Consider the following 24,269-nt stretch of genomic DNA (forward strand, 5'->3'; position numbering starts at 1 on the left):
TACTATCACTACTACTACTACTATCACTACTACTACTACTACTACTACTACTACTACTACTACTACTACTACCACTACTACTACTACTACTACTACTACTACTACTACTACCACTACTACTACTACTACTACTAATACTACTACTACCACTACTACTACTACTACCACTATCACTACTATCACAACTACTACTATTACTATCACTAGTACTACAACTACAATCACTACTACTACTTCTACTACTACTGCTATTATCACTATTACTACTACTACTAATAATAATAATAATAATAAAAATAATAATAATAATCATTCTAATAATAATAATAATCATTGTTTGGGTGTCTTTTAGTCAATGTAAAAGGACATATTTATATAGCCTGGAAGTTTTGGGGGATTAGAATATTCTTTAGTTGTCTTGAATATAATTGGATGTTCTCCTTTGTCAACAGAAGTCCCATCTATGTGACTTTATAGTCCAATAAATATAGGAACAACAACCGAAAATAAACTAAACAGTTGAAATTCCATCCGTCTTGTGCCTTACGTTATCTAGCTAGTATACTCTGGTGACTGGAGCCTGTCAACATGCATATAAACAAACATTTGTGAGTTTAGTATCAGAACACTGTCTCAATTGTACTATAGGTATAGGTAGGCCTAGCTATAGGTCATGTAACATCCTCAAATTCCTATATGTCACAGAATAAAATGAAAGGCAACACCTTCAAATAACTTTTGGTGAAGATTTCAGTGATGATTGTAAAAATCTCTATGTTCTAAATGAGTGTACAGGTAATAGATTGCCTTAGATCCGTTGACGGCCGTGGAGTGTGGCTATATTGGGAGTTTCTCCCATTCTTCTTTGCCGATCCTCTCAAGCTCCTTCAGGTTGGATGGGGAGCGTCACTGCACAGCTATTTTTAGGTCTCTCCAGAGATGTTCGATCGTGTTCAAGTCCAGGCTCTGACTTGGCCACTCAAGGACATTCAGAGACTTGTCCTGAAGCCACTCTTGCGTTGTCTTCACTGTGCGCTTAGGGTTGTTGTCCTGAGCACTCTTGAGCAGATTTTCATCAAGGATCTCTCTGTACTTTGCTCAGTTAATCTTTCCCTCGATCCTGACTAGACTCCCAGTCCCTGCTGCTGAAAAACATCCCAACAGCATGATGCTGACACCACCATTCTTCACCGTAGGGATGTTACCAGGTTTCCTCCAGACGTGATGCTTGGCATTCAGGTCAAAGAGTTCAATCTTGGTTTCTTATGGTCTGAGAGTTCTTTAGGTGCCTTTTGGCAACTCCAAACGGCTGTCATGTGCCTTTTACTGAGGAGTTGCTTCCATCTGGCCACTCTACCATAAAGGCCTGATTGGTGGAGTGCTGCAGAGATGGTTGTCCTTCTGGAAGGTTCTCCCATCTCCACAGAGGAACTCTGGAGCTCTGTCAGAGTGACCATCGGGTTCTTGGTCACCTCCCCGATCAAGGCCCTTCTCCCCAAATCGCTCAGTTTGGCCGAGTCTTGGTGGTTCCAAACCTCTTCCGTTTAAGAATGATGGATGGTAATGTGTTATTGGGGACCTTCAATGCTGCAGAAACGTTTCGGTACCCTTCCCTAGACCTGTGCCTAGATACAATCCTGTCTCGGAGCTCTACGGACAATTCCTTCTCACTCATGGCTTGGTTTTTGCTCTGACATGCACTGTCAACTGTGGGACCTTATATAGACAGGTGTGTGCCTTTCCAAATCATGTCCAATCAGTTGAATTTACCACAGGTGGTCTCCAATCAAGTTGTAGAAACATTTCAAGTATGATCAACGGAAACAGGATGCACCTGAACTCAATTTCGTGTCTCATAGCAAAGGGTCTGAATATTTATCTAAATAAGGTATTTCTGTTTTTTATTTTTAATACATTTGCAAATATGTCTTCAAACCTGTTTTCACTTTGTCATTATGGGGTATTGTGTGTAGATTGATGACGAAAAAAATAAGGGTGTAACATAACAAAATTTTGAAAAAGTCAAGGGGTCTGAATACTTCCCGAATGCACTGTACATGCCTAGAAATCAATACTGTCTATGCTTATTAACCCCTATCTTGTATTCACGTGTAATTAAAAGCTAGCTACGGGTGAATTGTACCAACATGTCAGAGAAGGTTTTAAGTGAACATGTTGCTTGGTTAGGAGACTAGCCCAATCACAATCAATAGCATTTTAGAAAACAAGAGCGTTGTTTACATAAAAATATAGTCCTTAGTCTGTTATTGATATTTTGTTAAAATCTCAATTTTATCAGGAAAACTATATCAGATTAAATTACCAAAAAAAAACATGAGAAAAATGTCATCCCCAAATCTTGACGAGCACTATATTGTCTAGAATGACATTTCAATTGACTAAAATCCCGCATTTAAATACATATCAGATATACATAATTAGTCATATTTGACAATTACAGAACAATGCGAATGTCATTCATTCCTGCATATGAGTAATTTGACGCGTGGGCATGAACAGAAGAATTAGGCCTACAGACTAATAACATATTCCAATCATTTCCATGATAAAGGCCAGGCTAAACCCATAGTTAAAGTATAAGGGCCCACAATATATTACCTGGTGTATGGTCTAACAGCAGGCTACACCAGTGCCTGTGTGAGCGAGGTTTCCGTTTGCGTAGAAAGACATTCGCCACTGGATCTGGTGTGGCCCGTGAACCATAAAAAATATTCGTCTGTCAACATTCCTTGGTGGAAATAGAAGAGTCTCACTTTGTATATATGCCATAATGTTATACAATATTGGCAAAGGGGTGCATAAAGATAACCTGTGCGTAAATATTGCATTGCGTAAAGCATGCATTGGTGTCGATCAGGGGCGGAAATCCCGGGGGGGACGGGGGGGACACGACCCCCCCATCCTGGGAAAAATATGATTTGTCCCCCCCAATATATCACTGAAACATAACTATGTAATTTAAATAATATTAATAATACGCAATGAAAGAAATTGTGCTGATTATAGACACTTAATAGCGCGTTTTTAAGTTTCAAAAGATTGTGATCCCCCCACCCTTTGCCTCACAATGGTTTGATCCACTGCCAGTTCCTTAGCTTGCTAGGTAACAGAGAGGTCGTATCTACTGTCTGAAAGGCACTCAATGCACGTAACTGACGTGAGGTTAATCCAGTCAATCGCGCACACACACACTAACTGAATATGCAGAGCTAGTGCGCAAATATTAACTATTAAGCTAGCTAGTACCTATTCCATTTATGTGGCGTCGTCAAAGATGGAATCAGCATGCAGATGATGTAAGTTAGTGCTTCAAAGTCCCTGTGATAAGGTTAGCGATAAACTGAAATCCAAACTGAACAGAACTACACTCTCTTCTACCATTGTCTTAAATATATTTAATGGTCTCGTTGCAAAAGCTAAATTGTCGCAATTGAACTTTTATTTATTTATTTTATTTCACCTTTATTTAACCCGGGTAGCAAAGATTATAGCAAACACCACTGAAACTGAATTGGTGCTCGCTAGCTTTGCAAATTCAGCTATTGTTGGAAGCCAGCCAATATGAAACACACTATTAAAATTACAAAAGGTTGCAGCATATGTTGTGTAAATGGTGAACTCATACAGCTGTCAACTCTTGTCATTTTAATCCGTTTCACATTTGCTAGCTACCTTTTAGATCGAAGCACAAATAGAATGATTGAATATGATAGAAGCCCATCTCCTACTGTAAATAACCTACACACTGTGTGTGTACCCAGCCAGCCAGGTAGAAAAATGGCAGAAAAATAACAGACAGACATCAGAGTATTTTTCAATACACCAAAACGCATAGTAAGAACCCTAGTAGCCTAATATCTCAAAGACTAGTTGATAAAATGTTCATAAGAAAGAAATGAAATTCTAATGGAAATGTTTCACAATGATGTCATTAGGCAGAGCAGGCAACAGATGGCACACAGACAGCAGAGTTGGGGACAGATATGCAGAGACAGACTGGCAGAGACAAGGAGTCTCAGGTAAGTTTGTTGAGTCTTTGTTTGGCAACATTATGAAAGGTTCTCAATTTTTTTTACTTGTAAAATAGGAACATAATTGGAAAATGCCATGGATACCCCCACTATAAACTTAAACTGGTGACTGAACTAAGATTTGTTAAAGGCAATGGTATTGCTGTTGTGATTAGTTGTGTAGTTTTGGGTACCGGTAGTTAGGAGTACGGCAAACACCTTATTTCTTTGGTTCCTCAATATACATTTACCATATTACAATGTAGGCTATGTGTTACAGCACTACTTTTGCTGTCCCCCTCAGGAATTGCTCTTGAGAAAATGTCATGTAATTGTCCCCTCCAAAGTTGATATCAGATTTTCGCCAATGGTGTCGATGAGAGATATGCGCTAAAGTAATGCGTGATTCAACCTTGAACTGAATAGTCATTATATTTATGATTATTGGCATTCTCATTTACTAATTAAGGACTTATTAACTGGCTACTTGGAGTAGGCTCACGTGACCTATAGTGCTTTTTAGAGAGAGCGAAAGATTGGAATGTGCAAAAATGCACTATTGTTTATTCTGTTTCCATTACTTTTCGTTGTTGCAGTTTGAGTAATGTTCCCATAAACTGGCTTCCCAGCATTAAATCAACATGTTGCATTGCATTTATAACCAAGGGGTCTGGTTAACCCAACTCATGCCGAAAGAGTTTTGTAACATTTTATGCCCAAAAGTTTAACAACCTCTCTGCCACTCTTAAGGCACACATGCTGCACTCACACAAACTAGTTAAAATTCGGATTTCAGCTGTTGGAGAAAGAGAGAGAAAGTCAAGAGCAGAACTTTGCACTTCCCACAAATTAAAATATTTGTTTTGTGAGAACCAAAGTATTTGGTGTTACGCCTATACCCAAACACAGACGGTATTATGGGGCATGGTTGTTTTGAGTATCCACTAAAATGTTTGCTAATAATGAAGTGAGAGAGCTGAATATCAATAAGCCAACAGGGTGTGATGCTCACCACTCAATACAAACGTTTGGTTATAGCCACAATTATACGAATACTGTGTATAACCTATACATGGTCACACACTTTAAGCCAGCATCTTGCTTATATCTGAATACGCAGTCCAGGGCCACACAGCAAAATATTTTTTTCTTGTAAAGATCATATTCAGTACATGGAATTGGGTCCATAGGGCATACATTCAATTCAATTTATAATTGCGTAAGGTATCCATGCCCAGGACTCGTGGAAGGGGACTGATTTGAATAAAGAGATGCAACTATCATAACCTATGTTAGGACTAAAACATTTAATATAAAATACCGACAATTCCTGAAAAGAGGAATGAATAGGCCTATGTCAATGTTGTTTTTAGAAATATTCTACAAGACTTTGAAAGTAGAAGAGATTGGATGACGGCAGGTTGTGGGTTGAAGTTGTTCAAACAAAGTGTCCTCTTTCAACACACGTTTCTAGTTTTGTGTTTGTCTCCGTGAACACCGCAATTTTGTTCTCATCGACAAGAGGAAAGAAAAAGTGTCATCACATGAACATCAACCTCCGTTATGGTCTAAATCATTTGTGTCAGATTTTATTGATAATTGCCAATGCACTATTCAGTCCTGTTTTTAAAAGAATGCCATAGACTGACAGCCGTAGTCAGGCTCATACTTTAATTCTATTCCATAGGCATATGACATAGTACTGTAAAAATATCGTAGTGTAAGAAATATTATCTTTGCACCATATAGATAGATGAGTAGGCAGAACTGACCTGACACGCATAATACCAAAAAACGGTAGACCCTACCGACTGGGCACACTGGTTGAATCAATATTGTTTCCACGTCATTTCAATGAAATTACGTTGAACCAACGTGGAACAGACGTTGAATTGAGGTCTGTGCCCAGTGGGTATCTACTCCATACTGCAGTCCATGCATGTAGTTAACACACACAATGGACAAATGTCCCATTTCAGCAAGTTGCAAAATTGCTGCACTTGTTTTGCATTTAAGATAGATTTCAATAGAGTTTTCATTATCTTTAGCCTATATTGGAAGGGGGGAGGGGGGAATATGTCACGGAATCACAGCACAGCAGTAGGCCTAGAATATAGGCCTACAGCAAACCTCTCTGTAAAAGTGTAATACGCATAGGCACTGGGGTTTTGGGCCTATACGCGCCATACACCTTCATCATATATCTTCAAACACGAAAATAACAAGACAAGGAAAACATAAACATATAGGCTATAAAAATATATATATTTTACGTTTTCAAAGACTATGTTGGCTACTTTGAAATGTTGTCTGGTCACATTACATTTCGAGAAATGATATAGACCCAGGTCTAGGCCTAGAGTAAGAAAAAAAAGAAAACAGGTCTCATATCGGGCCGCCTTTGCATCCGGTTTAATGGCTACCTTAGCCCACTTGATAGCCCAATGTTGCAACACGATACTATCGAAATCGGAATCATAACGCGGAGACTTAACACAGATGTATTTTCAGGTTAGACATTCTGTCGCCTTTCCAAAATAATGAATCAACGAAAATCATGCTCCTCCTAGGCTACTTTACGCACTGGTTGACATTATGGTCAACAAATATAGTTTAAAATGTGAGTGTGGTTCTAAAGCATTTTGCAAAAAATCACAAGTGGTGTTTTCCATCGTATGAAATATATCTTAATGGTCAACTATGATGTGCAAAAACAAACTCCACACAAAAAATGAATTGCCATTTTTCAAACAAAAAGCTGAAATAATATAAATCAAACAAGTTCTCCCTTTAAATGAATGCATTTCTTTTTTTTATTGTAAAGGGTATATGAAACTATAGTGAGATCGATTTGTTTATGTTTTATTATTAATCGCAGAGTTAACATGCAGTCGCTTTCCAAATGAAAATACAAATAATAAGATATTATAATCTTTAATCGTTCACATACGGCTCTCATGATAGTAAAACACTTAAGCGATGATACCCCAAAACAAAATCAAACTGAATATGGCTCTCTTGGAAAACCTATGTGTAAACAAAAGGTCATGGGGTACCTGACTTGGAGTTTACGCATCTGTTGATATCTATCCCCTAAAATAATAACGATAATAGTAACAAGAATTAAGACATTTTATTGTTATTGTTTTCAACAATATAACATGTTATTACATTCCGGTAAAATACCTTTCAGCTAAACGCCTACCATCTCACCTCTCACCGTGTGAGCCACATTTTCCTGACTGTCTTTTCGCCTTTGCACCTCGCCTCAGGTGCCTGAAGCTTTTTCTCAAACATCCACGTAACTCAGAAAGTCCCTTTCCAACCAGGGTCTCGTGTTTAAGAGCCGAGGTCGACCAGGTTGGACGACATAGGGTTCAGTATAGTATCGTGCAAAGAGTGATGATGGTGCACAGAGTCATGGCTGGACACTGGCATGGCGCTAGGCCCGGGTGGAGGCGCTAGGCCGTGCATCTGCAGCCCCGAGTTTGAAGCGATGAGCATAGCCGGAGTCGACGAGGTGTTATCCGGAGTCCCTGAAGGCGTTTTGTCGTCGTCTGAGCTCCCCAAAAGTGTTTTATTTCCATTCATGGAAGAAGTCAATGGGTTGTGGCTGTTGGTGTTGGAGTTTTCGTTGTTTTCCCTGTGGAAAGGAAAGATGATAATATGGTAAGTCATAATGAACCCTATATTAGCACATATTGTCAGGTAGCCTATACAAACATGCATTCGCTTGCAAACAACAAATAGTCTTATCATAATTATACCGAGCTATGTTTGGATGAACAATTTAGTACAGATTTTAATATACAAGTTTTAGGCCTATAGACTAAAAGGAACTGGTAAATGTGGGATATGTCGACGCCGTCATCGGTCTCTCCAGTATTTTTAATAAGAAGTTATCATATAGCTAGGCTATGCAAGTTAAACAACAATGTGTGAAATTCATGAATCAAGGCCTATTTGAAACTAGTAACAATGTTAGATTTTCTTGCATCATCTAGTTTCATTGTGCAGATGTTGTTTGCCCGCATAATAAAAACGGGAGAATCTAAGTTCAGGACATACATACAGGGTTATTTATACCTATGCATTTGGTGGAGTGTGCATGCAACTTATTTTTGAATTCACACAGACGCAAACGACACACCCCTAAACAGAAATGCAATGTGTGCGAGATTTCTATTAGTACCTTTACTGTTGCTATATCATTTATATAATTAAATGATTATTAGAAATCTGCAGTGGATTTAGCCGTTTCTAAACACATTTCATCAATCACCACCCTACCCTTAATGAGGACGAATAGACGAATTTGTCACTACTGTATTTCACCAAGTCAATGTTAGAAAAAAAATATGTTAAGCCATTTGAACTATATCTAAACTGGTGTAGGCTATTAGTTTGGGCCTATGGGTATGAAGGCATAATGGAAAACCTTAACTGTGTACACACAAGCTGGCAGGCGCAAATGACAGGCCCAATTATTGCTAAACGTGTATTAGGCATACATTTACAGTCTGAATCCCAATGACTCATGGTTTTAAAGTGGAAAGACATGATTTACGCAGTGGTTTCAGTTTGAATTAGTCGCCAGCGGGAGAAAGCAGACACCCTCCGAGTGAACACCTGACTAAATACATATTAAAGCTCTTCTGTACAGTATAATTTCGAAACTTGAAATGTAGGCCTACAAACAGCTCATTAAGCAATAGCAAAATAACTACCACCCTCAAGCAGAATAAAAACGTCTTGACATTCAAGGAACTTTTTTGAAACGAAATATATGATCTACATTTACATACTTTCAGATGTGATCATGAAGCCAGAGTTAATATTTGGGATCTGTTGATTATGGATAGTTTAAATGGCAAAATAAAAGCATGGTAGTAGTTTGCTTTAGCTATCAAAGTTAGAATGATTATCAATGGTACCTTATAATAAATTATACTATAGTTTACCGTACCCTGATTTGAAATGAGAGGTTAGCATATATAAATCAGTATTTCCTAACAAATAATCCAAGTTAAAGTCAGCGTCCAGACTTTTACGCAAACAAGCAATAAGACAAGGAGTAAACATTCACTTACTCGTACCTTTCCTTAGCTTCTGCCGCGCGGTCTCTTTGCCGTCTGTTTTTGAACCAGTTACTGACTTGCGTGGTTGTCAACCCGGTGCCTTCGGCGAGCTCCCTCTTCTCTCGCGGGGAAGGGTAGGGGTTATGCGTGTACCATTCTCTGAGTACGCTCCGGCTCTTCTCTTTGAAACAGTAACTTGTCTCCTCGCCGTCCCAGATAGACCGAGGCAGGGGGAACTTTCTGCGGACGCGGTACTTTCCCACAGCCCCGAGAGGGCGGCCTCGGAGCTTCTCCGCCTCGACGTAGTGCGCTTTGAGCCACAGCTGCTGCAGCTTCGGGTGATTGTGAGGGGAAAATTGGTGGCTCTCAAGAATCTTATAAAGCTCTCTGAAATTTCCTCTGTGGAATGCGACCACAGCTTTAGCTTTGAGAACACTTTCATTTTTGTGGAGGTGCTCACACGCGGGTAAAGACCACAAAAAGCGCCCGAGCCGTTCAATGTTTCCACCCTGTTGGAGGACCTCGCAGACGCAAGCGACTTGCTCTTGCGTAAAGCCAAAAGTTGGAAGCATAGACATGATTGCAAGTTAATAAACAAGTTTGTTTTTCTCTACTTACACGTCCCCTTTTATGGCTAAGACATTAAAGCAAGTAACCGACACTGTAAGTCCACAAACGACCATGAAAGTCTCCAAAAGTAGGCTGTATCAAAAATGACGAGGATAAAATCCAATCGAAAAGAAAATATGAAAGTCCGGTTTATGAATAGCAGTACAAAATGCACAGCATTCCCCTCAAGGTACACCGAGAGAAAGTGTTTACTCCTTCCACAGTCGTTCTCCACCTTTTCTATGTCGTTTCAACATTACCTACTCCTGAAGACCAGGCTCGCTCGCTTGTTTTAATAATATTATTCTAAACTGGCAAGAAAAGCGATTATGTGAACTGTGATTGGTTGGTTATCTGACCCGGGGATGGTGAGGATAAGACAATAGTTTTAGTCAAATTATTTGCCATGGTTACGCTGTCATTCAATGTAACCCGATATGGTTTGAGGTGGCTCCCTGGCCCCACTGACTGATTGTTCCCTTCTATTCAAGCCCTCCAACCAATAGAAATATTGCCCAGATTTTTTCCTGTAAATGGGATTTTTTTCTCTCTCATGTTTGACAGACACTCGAGGCAGCCAAAGAGCGCGAGGCTGTGTAGCAGTGATCCCTCTTTCTGGGGAGGATGGCGCCAGAGCGTGCGACAGATCATGCTACCCAATGTTCATGTCCATAACCAGGAACCACATGTGTATGCACAGTTTCCACAAGAACTGCTTATTCATTATATGTCATCTAACGCTTATTACATTGTAATAAGGAATTGTATGTAGGCCTAATTCACCTGGAACGTCGTGGTATAGAAATTATATTTAAACTATAGGCTAGGCGTGAATAAACATATACAGATAGTTTCACCACATATTTTGCATTATTTGCCATGTTTTGACACAGTGACAAAAATCTATAGATACAGTATATCCCCAAGTATGAATAACTTGGGCCACTGTTGACACGTGTTCCAGGAATGGGAGACAATTGAATTAAATAGATTTCTGCAACAACAACAAAAAATCATAGAAAAGTGCCCAGTTTTGAAGACAGTTCACTCACCTTCAAATCCTAGTTTAACTCCTGTTAGATCATGTGCGCATTGATAACCTCTGGTGTAATTAACCATGCATTGTAGAGTATTTAATGCACATGCGGGTATGACAAATTAACAAGGCAGGCAGGCAGGCCTCCTGTGGGCACACATCCCCAGGAACTGTACAATGTGGAATACTGTAACATTAGAGCAAACGCACAAGGTGCCTGAATAACAAAACAAAGGTTGAGAGAGGTGTATTCTGCTATGAGAGCGCGGAGAGCTCGCGCTCTCTACGGCTTTCTGAGGGGTATGAAAGCTCCTACTTGATGCTGCCGGTAAGACAAATTAACCTCTTGTTTGGAGATGACAGGATATAAGACATATTTTACATGTTAATAATTAAATATACCTATGATGTCTTTTTAAACTCCCAATAATAATAATTGTTCTGAGTGAGAGTGCCATAGCTACCTGTTGTGAAGATGTAATTTTGTATTGACCGATGGAGTGAAGAATTGACCAGTTGATAGATTTATATTGCATCACAGAGGGACCTCTTCATTAAGTACATTTACACTCACTAGTATCATATCACACGAGGCCAGGTCTCTTTCCATCCACAGATCTTAAACGCATCTCTGGTATCTGCTTTCTGTAAAATATAACGCAAAAACCTGTTTCAGCTTTCATCCGAAAAGCTTTTTGATCTAACTTAATAACACCTCAGACCACAAGAAAGCTTAGCAAAATTACATTTTGTGTGAAATGATAGAATCGCTGACGCTTGTAGTATAAATGGAAAGGGTGGTAATATGGCAAGAGATGAAAACGTGTTCTGCTCTGTGTTGTTTTGCCTTCAATGAAATGGACCTCGGTTGCCTTCCCTCTTTCAGGCGAGCTCGAGCTGCTCCAACCAGTGATCACAGGGTAGCCTTGCGCGGCGCGGGAGCAGCCTGGCGGGGCTCCTACACAAGTTTCGAACGAAAGTGTAGCCTACTCGTCTAGTCAACAAATAAGATGCGTAGGCCTATATTTTTGGGTAGAGAAAAATTGTCAACGACGAATGTTTCCACGCATCAATTACTTTTAGATGTTAAGATTGATTGCAATTAGGCTAATAGGCCAAATTTGAATTTAGGTAGGCTAATCATCTCGCATCCAAAATGATTTGGATATATTTTGTTCAAAAAGCTATAATATTTATGGTAGTCTCTATTTCTCTTTAATATTGTAGCCTAGTTTAGTTTTACTCTTAATTCAGACCTATGTGCTCTAAATAAGACCCAGGAAACCGAGCCACTTAATTGCAAGAAAATCAGTCCTTAGTGAAAGGACAGTGGTCTGTCTCGTATGCACCTGTAGGTTAAATTGCATGCATAATGTGTAGCCCATAGTCATACATGAAATCATGCATTTTAACATGCCGATCGAGGAAAGAGGTGTTAAACAAATGAAAAACGCACACTGACTAGTTTCCATTTTATCATTAAGATGAATTATCTTGTTAGAAGACCCTTATCCGTTTTCATGTTGTGTTTTCACTCACAAAAGGAACGTGTTTAATAAATTGACTTGGGTTTCGCCTGAAGCCAGTTTGCAGAGTGGTATTTCGGCATTAGCTTGACTGATGCTAATCATCAGGGGACAAGGCTGCTGAAATGGGTATTAATAAAAACAACGCTTCGATTTAATCGTGTAAACGAGTAGCCTATATGAAAAATTCCTAATTTAACCATATTAGACTGAGCATTAATGAGTTATATATTCCCCGTCTTCGTCCACTTAAAAATAAATTCTCACAAAGGGAATGTAATAATAATAATAATATTAGGCTAATAGGCTATATGCGTGTAATAATTAAACAAGTATTATCATAAATCCAAGGCTACAAGATGAAAGGGAAACTGTGTAATAAATATTTAATAACTATGTTTAAAAAATAACAATTGCATATAACTTCCAATTGCCTATATCAAATGTATAAGTTCAGTCAATGACACGAAATAGTGCTTCAAGACGGATCTAAAGGAGGGGTTAAGAAAACCCTTTTCATGGAGCAAAAGTGAGAACCCAAACGTTGTTTGACAGACCAGCCACTTCGAGCGCTTTTAAATTCGCGTATCTTCTCTAACAATCTAGAAGAAACAGCTAAATGTCTCTGAATTGAACCATAACATGCATAAAGCTCCCAAATCGTTTATGATAACTTTTGCGATGACCGTGACAATGGTCGTCTGTACCCCCCCCCCCCCCCCTTTCGTTTAGCACCATGTCTGATAATGACTGCTTGTGGGTAGACTATTTGACTATTGAGAAACGTTATTTTATTATCGTGTCTAATTGGTCATAGACTGTATAGGCATATAAAGACCTAGGCCATTGCTCTAGCCACCATATAAAATAATATTTCATGAAATCCATTTGAAATTCTGTTCTGACATATAAGCCTTTATATATTAGCCCATGTGAAAATAGTTTGAGTTATTAGGCCTAGCTATATGTTACTAAAAAATAGTAATTTCACGAAAATCACATCAATCAATAAGCCATTCTGTTTGCGAGGGCCTTTAGGGATTATGAACTGAAAATGCTAAGAGCCAACTAGGCGTGGGCTACACAGTGCAACTACAGAATAGGCCTATAGCCTATGGTTCCACCTCCTTGTCAACAGCAATGCAATGTCCTATACAGGTCTAGTCCTCCTTGCAGCTAAAGATGCACCTATTAATTTATTCCTTGCAAGCGGAAAGTGCGCGCTGTAGGGCGACGGCGCAGTCACAAGCGCCCATCAAAGCCTCTGCTACAAGCGGGAGGAACCTGGCAGTGACAGGCCGAATCAAGGTACCCGTCTCGCCTTGACAGTGTTTGTAAACCTCTTGTTTCCATGGATCATTTTGATCAGAGCTTCGCTGGGCCCGCGTGGCTCGTCAGAGCGGTGATTATTACAATGCTGATGAATGGGGATCGCGTTTCTTCTAATAGCCGCCCCCTATTTTCACAACCTCCCACCGCTAACCCGAGAGCTCTCTGCCACGACCTCCACTAATTGGACTGATTATTGCAAGATGTTTTGGGGGAGCGCAGGGTGGCTGCGGGACGTGGCTTTTCCGTGGCCTACCCCGAGACAGGCCCGACGTGGGTTGATGAGTTACATTCTTTCAGACATGTCATGTTGGGCAGACAGAGAGAACGAATTAAACCCAGGCGTTTGGTGTCTCTGCTGTTTAAGGATCTATGAATGAGGGCCTATGCAATAATTAAATGTTTATATCTACCTTGTTACCCAATAGGCCTACACAGGAAGGAGTACTGGAAGGACTGAGGAGATCTTGTCTTAATGTACAGACAGACCAGGAGGCAAGGTTGGTCAAATATGGTTCACGCAGTAGATGATAGGCTATCAATAACACAGACCTAGCTGATTTTTAGAACTGTTTTGAAATAAGACCTACGCTGCTCACGAATATGCCAGGTTATTCTATATTCTCATTAAGAAACACATATCGAACAATTGACTATGAGTATAGCCTATCCCTATAGGCTATGTAGCGTAAGATTTAGGGTACTCTGATTTACAGAATTACGCATGGACATTCTCTTGGGTATTGTATACAAATCTCAGATCGCAGATTAGATCTGCGCCCAACGCAGGTGTGAGCGATCACTGGAGCAACAAGTGGCTTTCTTCAACATTTCCACGGGGGCTGGAGTGTGGGCCCTGGGCCGCTACTGAGACTAATTATTTCAATCAATCATTTGATTTGATTCCTGTTTATTTTCAGTGCTCGCTTAGTTACTTCACCCGTACACTGAATCTATTATGCATTTTCCCTTCACATCCATAGCACGAACTATAATTTGAAGTGGAGTGCTACTCCAGCACCCCTGATACTTCACGCTTGGTAACCGTTATTGTCCCCGGAGACCCAGGCTGCGCGTGACATCTCATGGGCTGCCTCTTGTCAAGGCGCTGGGTGAAAGCGCAAGTAGCTGTGTGGATACAGCTACCTTATGTAAAGCGCGTGCAGTTTTGGAGACCAATTTAGGCCCATTAACTCTGGTCTTATAGGCCTACATACACGGACAAAATATAGCCTATTCCAGAGCCTCTCAGAGTGTGATATTTTTTTTTATTATTATAGGCCAGCGTCTGCGTAAATTGCATTAAAAAAACTTTTATTAACAAACAAACGCCGTCTGAACCGCGGGCGTCACTGTTTTGCCAGGAAGAAGACCTTTGAAGAGAGGAGAGCACCTGCGGTCTGCATTTTCCCCTGTTGATAGGCCTATCTTCTCCAAAACAACCAAAAGGGTTTTAAGTTGTTTAATGAGAAAACAAACTATTGTCTACATTGATTGTCATAAGGGCTAGGGTAGTCTTTATAGTTTATACTCACAGTAAGTGCAAAGTAGAGTGAAACATGTAGACATTTTTATCAAACATTTTAGGGTAGACTTACATTAACTTGCCACTACGCTATAGAAACAACGGGTCAACTATCGATGATTTACACAAACATATTTGATGATAGAGATAGTGAAGGAAAAAATGAACAACATGGCCCATAGAGCGACACATCAAACCTCCTGATACCATGTTCCAGCACTGTATAACATCTCTCAGGGACCAATGCACGCGTTCAAAGGCAGATTTGGCGAACTACATGGACAAAACACATACTTAATTGGCATTTTATTGAAGTCGTTGCTGGTGGCAAAACACATTGTGATTTGATTGTCAGCTTGTTTTGTCTATTGACCTCTCTCACCCGTCATGGCATCCTTGTTCTTTAAGATGTGAGACTAATGATATATACACTATAGATGGTGAATCTTGACACAAATGTTAAATTCCCTGAAATATTGGTGAATAAACACGTTCTTCTATTTCTTTCAAGAAAACCAAGCAAACACTTTTTTAGAATGACTGAAAAAGTCTGCTTCAGACTTCTCCCATTTATTCAAATTGTAATTCAGCATTATCTGCCAACTTTTCTTACTAAGCAGTACATTTATTTTCTCAGCGTTTCGCCATTGACTCAATTACTATTTTAGTCATTTTAGTATTATTTTTGGATGATCATGTAATTATTTAACCCTTATCCAAAACATCATCCATTCAGATTCTCCAAACAAGGAACAGGCAAGTTGGAGATACATCTTAGATACAGCTACTCGTTTCAGTACTTATTACAATTTCAGATTCACATTCAAATTCAGAACAAGAAAATCAAAAATGTATCTTTTTTCCTCCTGAGTTGATGTTATTGTTTAATGAGCATTAGACTAGATAAATACACTGGTTGATAGGGAAGGGTTTCTTTACAGTGCCCTCATTACCTCTGCTTCCCCATATGGGCATCTGATAGACTGGATAGGTGTACTGCACTCATCTGCTGTGTGGGACAGAGAAAAGGCTTTTACCTGGGCACATAACAAGGAGTGTAGGGTCAGCTAAGATGGCTTCTACCGCAGAGGATGTTGTTACAATCTGATGCCTCTCATCAACCAGCTTGTGCTCTTTTCTCAATCCCTCCACTCGCATATACTATGACTACAATGGCCTGTTACAGTCTGGGAGGGTATCTCTTTACGTATACTGTAATGCAGTTCGCTCTCTGGTCATAGAAACCTGCAACATCGCTTAATGTTTTCCCCTTATGCAAGGTCCCTTTTATAGCACATGGACTTTATATGTCAGGAAATATTTTATTAACATTGATCCACAGTAATTAGTTATGTGCTAATGCTGAGTTTGTATCCATTCCTCTCCTCTGGATTTTACTGCGATTTGTGGTTTCACTTGAAACTAGCAGTTCATGGGGTGTCACAAGCCACATGGCCAGTAAATACTTCCACGATACAGTCAGTTGTAGTAATGTATGATACTGCTGCACCATATAAGTACAGTACAGAATGCAGGATATACTGTAGGCCTACATGTTTTTGTCATATACAGACCATTGACCAATTGATCTTGACTCATTGCTAGCTATTATCATGTCATGCTTTACTGTACTTTGAAGGACTGTTTTATGTGTTTGCGTGCAGCATTAAAACATGTTCACCTCCTTCCAGTACAGTAAGTTCATGAGTTCAAGCAGTGTTTCACCTAGGATTTTTTTCAGCAGCGATGGGGGCTTCCCCGACCAAAATATTTAAAGGCCCTCCTCTTGGCCCCGGAGACAAAATGTTGCTGTTTTAAAGCTAGTTTCATGCAGTTCTACACATTTTGTCAAGGCTTATGCAGTGTTGTTATGCTATCTGAGTGACTCAAACATAACAAAATCAATGGAGGCCCCATGCCATGCTATACTCGGAATTTTAGATTCGCTCTGACTGTCTAGTTTTTATTTGGGTAATTGTTAGTTCTCAAATGTGATCTTATTAACAAATATATAGCTCCATTATATTTCCTACATACTATATTTCTGGTTTTAGTCTTTTAAGTTTACACTGAAAACTTTTACCATCCTGAATTATTAATATTTTTTTGAGTGGCAGCAATGATTTAATGAACATAGGGGGAACACTGAGTTCAAGACAACGGCAGTTCTTGCCTAGTTTTCTCTATGTATAGCGGAATAGCGTACATTAGAATCAATACATTAGAACTTCTATAGTGTCTTACACCAATCCAAACTATGGCTGATCCATCCTTCTGAACATGTGTCTTTAGCATCAGAAAGAAAACTCTATAATTGTATTATTTTCATAATAATGAGTTCCTTCTCAAGATCTCAGATTGTCCATCAAGCATGTCAGTATTTACAGTGGAGTGCCTTTAATTGTGTTATATAAAAACATGTAGAGATTAGGCAAGAGATATTTGATTTGTAAATAAACGTATACATACTTGTTTTTATATGGAGGAGTGGAATTTCACGATTGTTTTTTAATTCGGCCAGTCTGGCAAATTAAACGCCTGCAAAATTCAGGAAGCTAACAATTACAATCAATTTGAGTGTGCAACCACAGTATACGCCAGGAAATGGCCCATATGTGTCATTACAGATACAGTAGTTTTCCTTTCTACTGCTGCTTTTGCTAATGTTAACCAGGAAATTAATCATTTTCCTGTTGACCAAAACATTAGATATTTTTTAACACAACTCATTTAGATTAATTCCTAGAACGGATCCTTCTTTGTAACAAATTATTTGATTAATCAAAATGGACTTAAACTTTTCCCATAAAAGTTCAGATGTTCTGAGTCAACCATGTAAGATTTCTTCACCTTATTTCTTCCAAAGTAATAACATATGGCCCTGTAACTGACCTCAGATATTTCACTTGTTTCTCACTTCTGCAAGTCAGTATCACGTTCAATCATCATTGAGGTGGCATAATGTGTCAGATTGTGAGCTTAATGGTCAGTCTGCCTTTCAATGTGGATAAAACTCAACACACTGGTGTGTGGTTCTGGGGTGAAATACCATGAAAAGTTTTATTATGATATTTTGAGAATGTTACTCATTTTACATTTGATAATATTGACATTATATTGTTATTCTTCACCTTGTGTTATTCAAACCCTGATTGTCAATGAGCAGTATGAAATAAAATTAAATGTACATTAGTTGAAGTTCAATAAATCATACTGTACTGAAAATTAATTCTTAAATTGTTCTTCCTCAGCTCTTAATGTTCCTTGGAGAACTCTTGCCCAAAAAATAACCGTTGAGTGAAGTGTGGGGTTCTTGATGTGGCGTCTACAGTTCTTCAGAAATGTATGGTTCTTGAAATGTATGGAAGCCTGCAGATGTGTCCCTTTCATAGGACACTGCAAATTGGCCAGTGTTAAATAGTGTTGAGTTTTCAGTGTAACATTTCTACTGTTGATTCAAGAGTTAAAGTAACACTGTAAAGAGTTTAATTAACACTCAGTGGTGTAAAATAACCCCAGGGTTGGTGTTAATAACCACAGTTGAACCAAAACTACACCCATCATTATCATATTTCCCAGCATGCTCTATTGCCGGTATATTTTTTTGAATTGTTTGTTTCAATATCAATGTTTTTGCATGTACATTGATTGATTAATTAATCGTATGCATCTCAAATATAAATAACAAGCACTTTTCTGAAATATTCCAATCTGTTACTTGGCTTATTGCACCTGATACTGAAATGGTTGTTCCAGTTGAGATGTTTAAGGTCTTATATCTTAGTTTTTCCAAGTCTGGCAGTCATTCTTGATGCAGGTTGCAAGTGAATAAAAATTCTAAATAATATGACTTGCAGGCCTGATGTGGCCTGTAAACTATGAGTTTCAGGCCACTATATTAGGGTAAAACTAGACCCTCAAAAGAAGGCCTTATAAAAAATGCTGAGTGTACAAAACATTAGGAACACCTGCTCTTTCCATGACAGACTGACCAGGTGAATCCAGGTGAAAGCTATGCTCCCTTATTGATGTCACTTGTTGAATCCACTTTATAAGTGTAGATGAAGGGGAGGAGATAATTGAGACATGGATTGTGTATGTGTGCCATTCAGAGGGTGAATGGGCATGATAAAATATTTAAGTGCCTTTGAACAGGGTATGGTAGTAGGTGCCAGGCGCAATGATTTGAGTGTGTCAAGAACTGCAACGCTGCTGTGTTTTTCATGCTCAACAGTTTCCTGTGTGTATCAAGAATGGTTTACTACTCAAAGGACATCCAGCCAACTTGACACAACTGTGGAAATCATTGGAGTCAACATGGGCCAGCATCCCTGTGGAATGCTTGACACCTTGTAGAGTCCATGCCCCAACAAATTTAGGCTGTTCTGAGGGCAAAAAGGGGGTGTGCAACTCCATATTAGGAAGGTGTTCTTAATGTTTGGTATACTCAGTGTATGTATTGTATTGTCTTAAATAATTACATTTCAATTACAACATATTCACTTAGGATCTCACTTGGTGAAGGTCACAGGACTGAAAATGAATGAATGCAACAACCATGTCTTTGTCATAAGCAAACACAGTCATGGGTGGTACTGATATCTAAAATCCACTCGAATGGCACACTGGGGAATATGCGAAAAAGGCCCTACAGCAGGGCTATTCAATTCTGGTCCTATTTTGTATCGTTCTTCAGAGACCCTAAAATGGTTATCCTATGGCATCGCTCTCAAGAACCTTATTTGGTTCCAACTTGCACCTTTATTTTTAACAGTGTGATTTGAAGGCAATGCTAACTGTTTTTGAATTGTTTGTTTCTTAAAGACTATTTTCAGCATTATTCATTTAAAATCAGACAAACCTGTTTTAGCAAACATATTTATGTATAATTAATATCTCAGTAGAAAGCCCTTAAGTATTTCAAAAGCAGGGATAGTTTATTAGGCCCAAAAGGAAACGATATTGAACTATGATTATTTCCTAGATAAAAAGAACACACATACAACTTCAGAATGTGTAACAACATCTAACAGTACAAAAATGTAGGTGTATCTGTTTCTGACGTTTTAATGGGATTGATTAATAGTTCAAAAACTGCTATTGTAAGCATGTCTCTAGCTGTCTACAGCAGAGCCATACATTTAAATATATGTCTTTGGTCTACAGTATATACAGTATCATGGTCTGTACATGAAGTACATATAGCGGGGGAGTATACATTTTTTGTAGGATGAGGTTTACTGAAGACGTGCTTCCCTGCATGCAGAGGAAAATATGGCCTTCACTGGGAGAGGGGGATTACTGTCAGTTGCTCACAAATTGCAATAATACCCGGAGCTCGGCCACCCACACACGCGTTGAGAGACAAGTGATAAATTGCTACATGTGTCCATTCCACATTGGCAACTCGTGACGCTTAAACGGGCAACACTATATCCATTCTTTTCACTGACACTTAGAAAAAGCATGTGTGAATTACCAACCCCTCTGAAACCTGTTTATTTATAATTGGTTATAACATGTATGAAAATAATGAAATATATTTTTCTTTCATTTAATGTATTTATTGATAAGATTACTTTGTATATGTACTGTATACCATCTAATGGGTATCTTTGATGAGTATAAACAGCTTCAGTGGAGCAAAAACACCGATCAGGCTACCATACATGTACAGTAACATCCCCACTCCTCTGTTCATTCTTCTCCCCCACACCCAGCAGATGGCTAATCGAGTAACAGAATTTAATGAGCACTGCTGAAAGTAATAATGAAATATGGCCCTTTTGTCTTCATATTGTCATCTTAACTGTCAAGACCTGCATCCATTCAGCTTATAATATTAATCATCTAGGAAATGGGGAAGCTTATACCACATTCATATTTGTTTCCTGTCTTGGCTGGTGGAAAGGCACAGTGTTCAAATTGTATCTCCCCTCAGTGTATCAGTGAAGGAATGGAGTGTGGGTGGACTACATCTGTGGGGGGGGGGGGGGGCTCTTTAGCTCCAGCAGTGAAGACAGTAGAGAATTCAATGCTCAGGCATTAAAGCTGACTTAACACCCTCAGGTCAGGGCACATGAAAGACCTAATCACTGGGAGTAGGATCCGTCTGTCTGCACACACTCTGCAGCTGGCGCAGGAGGAGAGGCAAGGCGGCAGGCTATGTGTGTGTGTGCACACATGCATAAGTGAATGTGTGTGTGTGTGTGTGTGTGTGTGTGTGTGTGTGTGTGTGTGTGTGTGTGTGTGTGTGTGTGTGTGTGTGTGTGTGTGTGTGTGTGTGTGTGAGAGAGAGAGAGAGAGAGAGAGAGAGAGAGAGAGACTGAGCCTCCCCGTGCTACAGAGCATGTGTGCAGTACACTGTACCGACCAACAGTACACACAGTGTCTTCAGAAAGTATTCACACCCATTGACTTTTCCACATTTTGCTGTGTTTAAGCCTGAATTTAAAATTGATTAAATTGAGATTTTGTGTCACTGATCTACACACAATACCCCATAATGTCAAAGTTGAATTTTGTTTGTAGAACATAAATTTAGAAATACATTTTTTTTTTAAAGCTGAAATGTCTTGAGTCAAAACTCACTTCACTCCTGCATGTACATAGAGTGATGCTTGTGCTGCTGGTGCTGAAGAACTGCAGAACTGAAGTAAATCGCACAATCTGGCCAGGTTAATATCAAGATTTTAATTTGGTAAAATCGCACAACGTGACGTGATAATCGTCAAATACTGAATCCGATGTACAGTCTGCAAGGCCTTTAACAAATTGCATAATATGTTGCATGGACTCATTCCGTGTTCAATAATAGTGGTTAACATGATTTTTGATTGACTACCCCATCTTTGTATCCCACACATACAATTATCTGTAAGGTCCCTCAATCAAGTAGTGCATTTCTAGCACAGATTCAACAACAAAGACCAGGGAGGTTTTTCAATACCTCGCAACGAAGGCATTCAAAATGCCTTGATAGACGTGAAAAAAAGCAGAACAAAAAGCAGACGTGGAATATCCCTTTGAGCATGTTGACGTCATTAATTGGGCTTTGGAAGCTGTATCAATATACCCAGTCACCACAAAGATACAGGCGTCATTCCTAAGGGGATTTTTTTAATGGCTGTGATAGGAGAAAACTGAGGATGGATCAACAACTTTGTAGTTACTCCACAATACTAACCTAAACGACAGAGAGAAAAGGAAGCCTGTACAAAATAAAACATTTCCAAAACATGCATCCTGTTTGCAACAAGAGACTTAAGTAAAAAATGTGGCAAAGAAATACACTTTTTGTCCTGAATACAAAGTGTTATGTTTGGGGCAAATCCACATCACTGAGTACCACTCTTCATATTTTCAAGCATGGTGGTGGCTGGATCATGTTATGGGTATGGTTGTCATCGGCAAGGACTATGGAGTTTTTTAGGATAAAAAGAAACACAATACAGCTATAAGCAAAGGCAAAATCCTCGAGGAAAACCTGGTTCAGTCTGCTTTCCACCAGACACTGAGAGACAAATTCACCTTTCAGCAGGACAATAACCCATAACACAAGGCCAAATCTACACTGGAGTTGCTTACCAAGATGACATTAATTGTTCCCAGAGTGACCTAGTTACAGTTTTGACTTTAATCCGCTTGAAAATCTATGGCAAGACATGAAAATAGCTGTCTAGCAATGATCAACAATCAACTTGACAGAACTTGAAGAATATTTAAATAATAATGGGCAAATATTGTACAATCCAGGTGTGCAAAGCCCTTAGAGACTTACCCAAAAAGACTCACAGCTGTAGTCACTGCCAAAGGTGCTTCTACAAAGTATTGACTCAGGGATGTGAATACTTATTTAAATGAGATATTTCTGTATTTCATTTTCAATACATTTGTAAAAATGTCTAAAAACATGTTTAATTTCAGTCTGTAACACAACAAAACGTGGAATAAGTAAAAGGGTATGAATACTTTCTGAAGCCAATGACCTTTCAACTCTCTAGTAGCAATGAGGCCTGCAGCCCCAAGATACGGTTCTGTGTGAAGTTATGGCCCAAAATAAAATAAAATAAACTAAATCTATAAAGCAGTACAAAACCTTTGTCAAAAAAGCAGGAGGATATTTATTATGGCGAACGTCACTTACGGGCTTCCTGCAAGCGGCAGCCTGTGCTGTGTGCTCCACCTCAGGGAGCTGTGCGCGGGGGTCAGGGTTTGGTTTGCAGGCCAGCCTCGACCCACGCTGAGGAGGAAGGCCACCGCAGTCATATTTACATCAAGTACTGTAATATTATCAATAAAAGCCTGGAGCCAGGCACCTTGCTGTAACTCACAGCAGACAATTGGCTGTGCAGCTGTTCTGGCCTCGTCCTCCTCAGGGCAAAGGGGGGAGGACGCTGGGTCGGTGAGGAGGAGAGGAGGGAGGATGGAGGTGAAAAGGGGAGGGAAAGGGAGAGGAGGGGGTGAAAGACGGGCGTCCCAGCTAAGACTGTGCACAAATCTTATCCGCAGGTCAAATTGTGGCTTGTTGTCCTTTGTGTGAGATTTGGCAACACGTCCAGGGAGATGGGGAATATTAATGAGAAGATATACAGTAGGTGACAACAAGTGAATTTGTGAGTTTATTTGGTTATAATGAGGCAAAACAGTTGTACTGATCTCATTGTGTATTTGGTGAATTCGTCATTAGTTGAAATGATTCGATAACTAATAGACAGTAGCTTTAAAATCAAAAGTAGAACTATTATTTTACATGATACTGCAGTGACTTTCCACTCTGTCCCTGGTAGACAGTGTTACTTGGCTTCCAGCAGCAGGTTATCTATATGACCTCATTACATGACCTCATCAGCCAGAGATAACAGCAGGCCTCAGTCCACCTGAGCTGGACCAAATGAAGAGCATGAATAATAACCAGTCTCCTTGTCTCCCTATCTGAAAACACACCCCTGGTACTGTAACAGCGCATTGTAAACAGGTCATTTTTAAAACAGTTCCACGAAGTGAACATAAGGATACATATACAAATATTTAATGAACAAATAGATTTCATGAATAAATATTTGTGAGATAATTCAGAGAAAAAGTTTGATAGCGAGTTTGATTGAAATTCTCACTAAGTTGGAGGAGGTGGGG

At 39.4% G+C, this 24,269-nt stretch overlaps 1 protein-coding gene and 1 long non-coding RNA gene across 5 annotated transcripts in view; one reads left to right on the plus strand and one right to left on the minus strand.

Annotated features, from left to right (window-relative positions):
• Positions 1-6,877: 6,877 nt before the first annotated feature.
• On the minus strand, positions 6,878-10,227 carry LOC106589716 (homeobox protein SIX2). Of its 2 annotated transcripts, none has more exons than XM_014179984.3 (2): positions 9,122-10,227; positions 6,878-7,674 (listed from the first exon to the last, which is right to left on the minus strand). In XM_014179984.3, exons 1-2 carry the CDS (start codon positions 9,685-9,687, stop codon positions 7,371-7,373), a joined length of 870 nt encoding a protein of 289 aa, XP_014035459.1. In that variant the 5' UTR covers positions 9,688-10,227; the 3' UTR covers positions 6,878-7,370. The 2 variants fall into 2 exon arrangements, with proteins under 2 accessions (XP_014035459.1, XP_014035460.1); XM_014179985.3 differs by having other exon boundaries at positions 9,128-10,225.
• A 636-nt stretch (positions 10,228-10,863) lies between these two features.
• The window catches only part of LOC123731452 (uncharacterized), a 44,432-nt gene continuing 31,026 nt past the window's right edge, over positions 10,864-24,269 (plus strand). The window contains exons 1-2 of one of the 3 annotated variants that reach the window (XR_006762581.2): positions 10,864-11,082; positions 14,038-14,109. This is a non-coding gene — a long non-coding RNA (uncharacterized LOC123731452). Of the gene's footprint in view, positions 11,083-13,470; positions 13,589-14,037; positions 14,110-24,269 lie in introns of those variants that run through there. The other 2 variants (XR_014383044.1, XR_014383043.1) reach the window with 2 other exon arrangements.

This window comes from Salmo salar, chromosome 28 (assembly GCF_965601325.2).
Source record: "Salmo salar chromosome 28, fSalSal1, whole genome shotgun sequence".
In the NCBI taxonomy this organism is placed as follows: domain Eukaryota; kingdom Metazoa; phylum Chordata; class Actinopteri; order Salmoniformes; family Salmonidae; genus Salmo; species Salmo salar.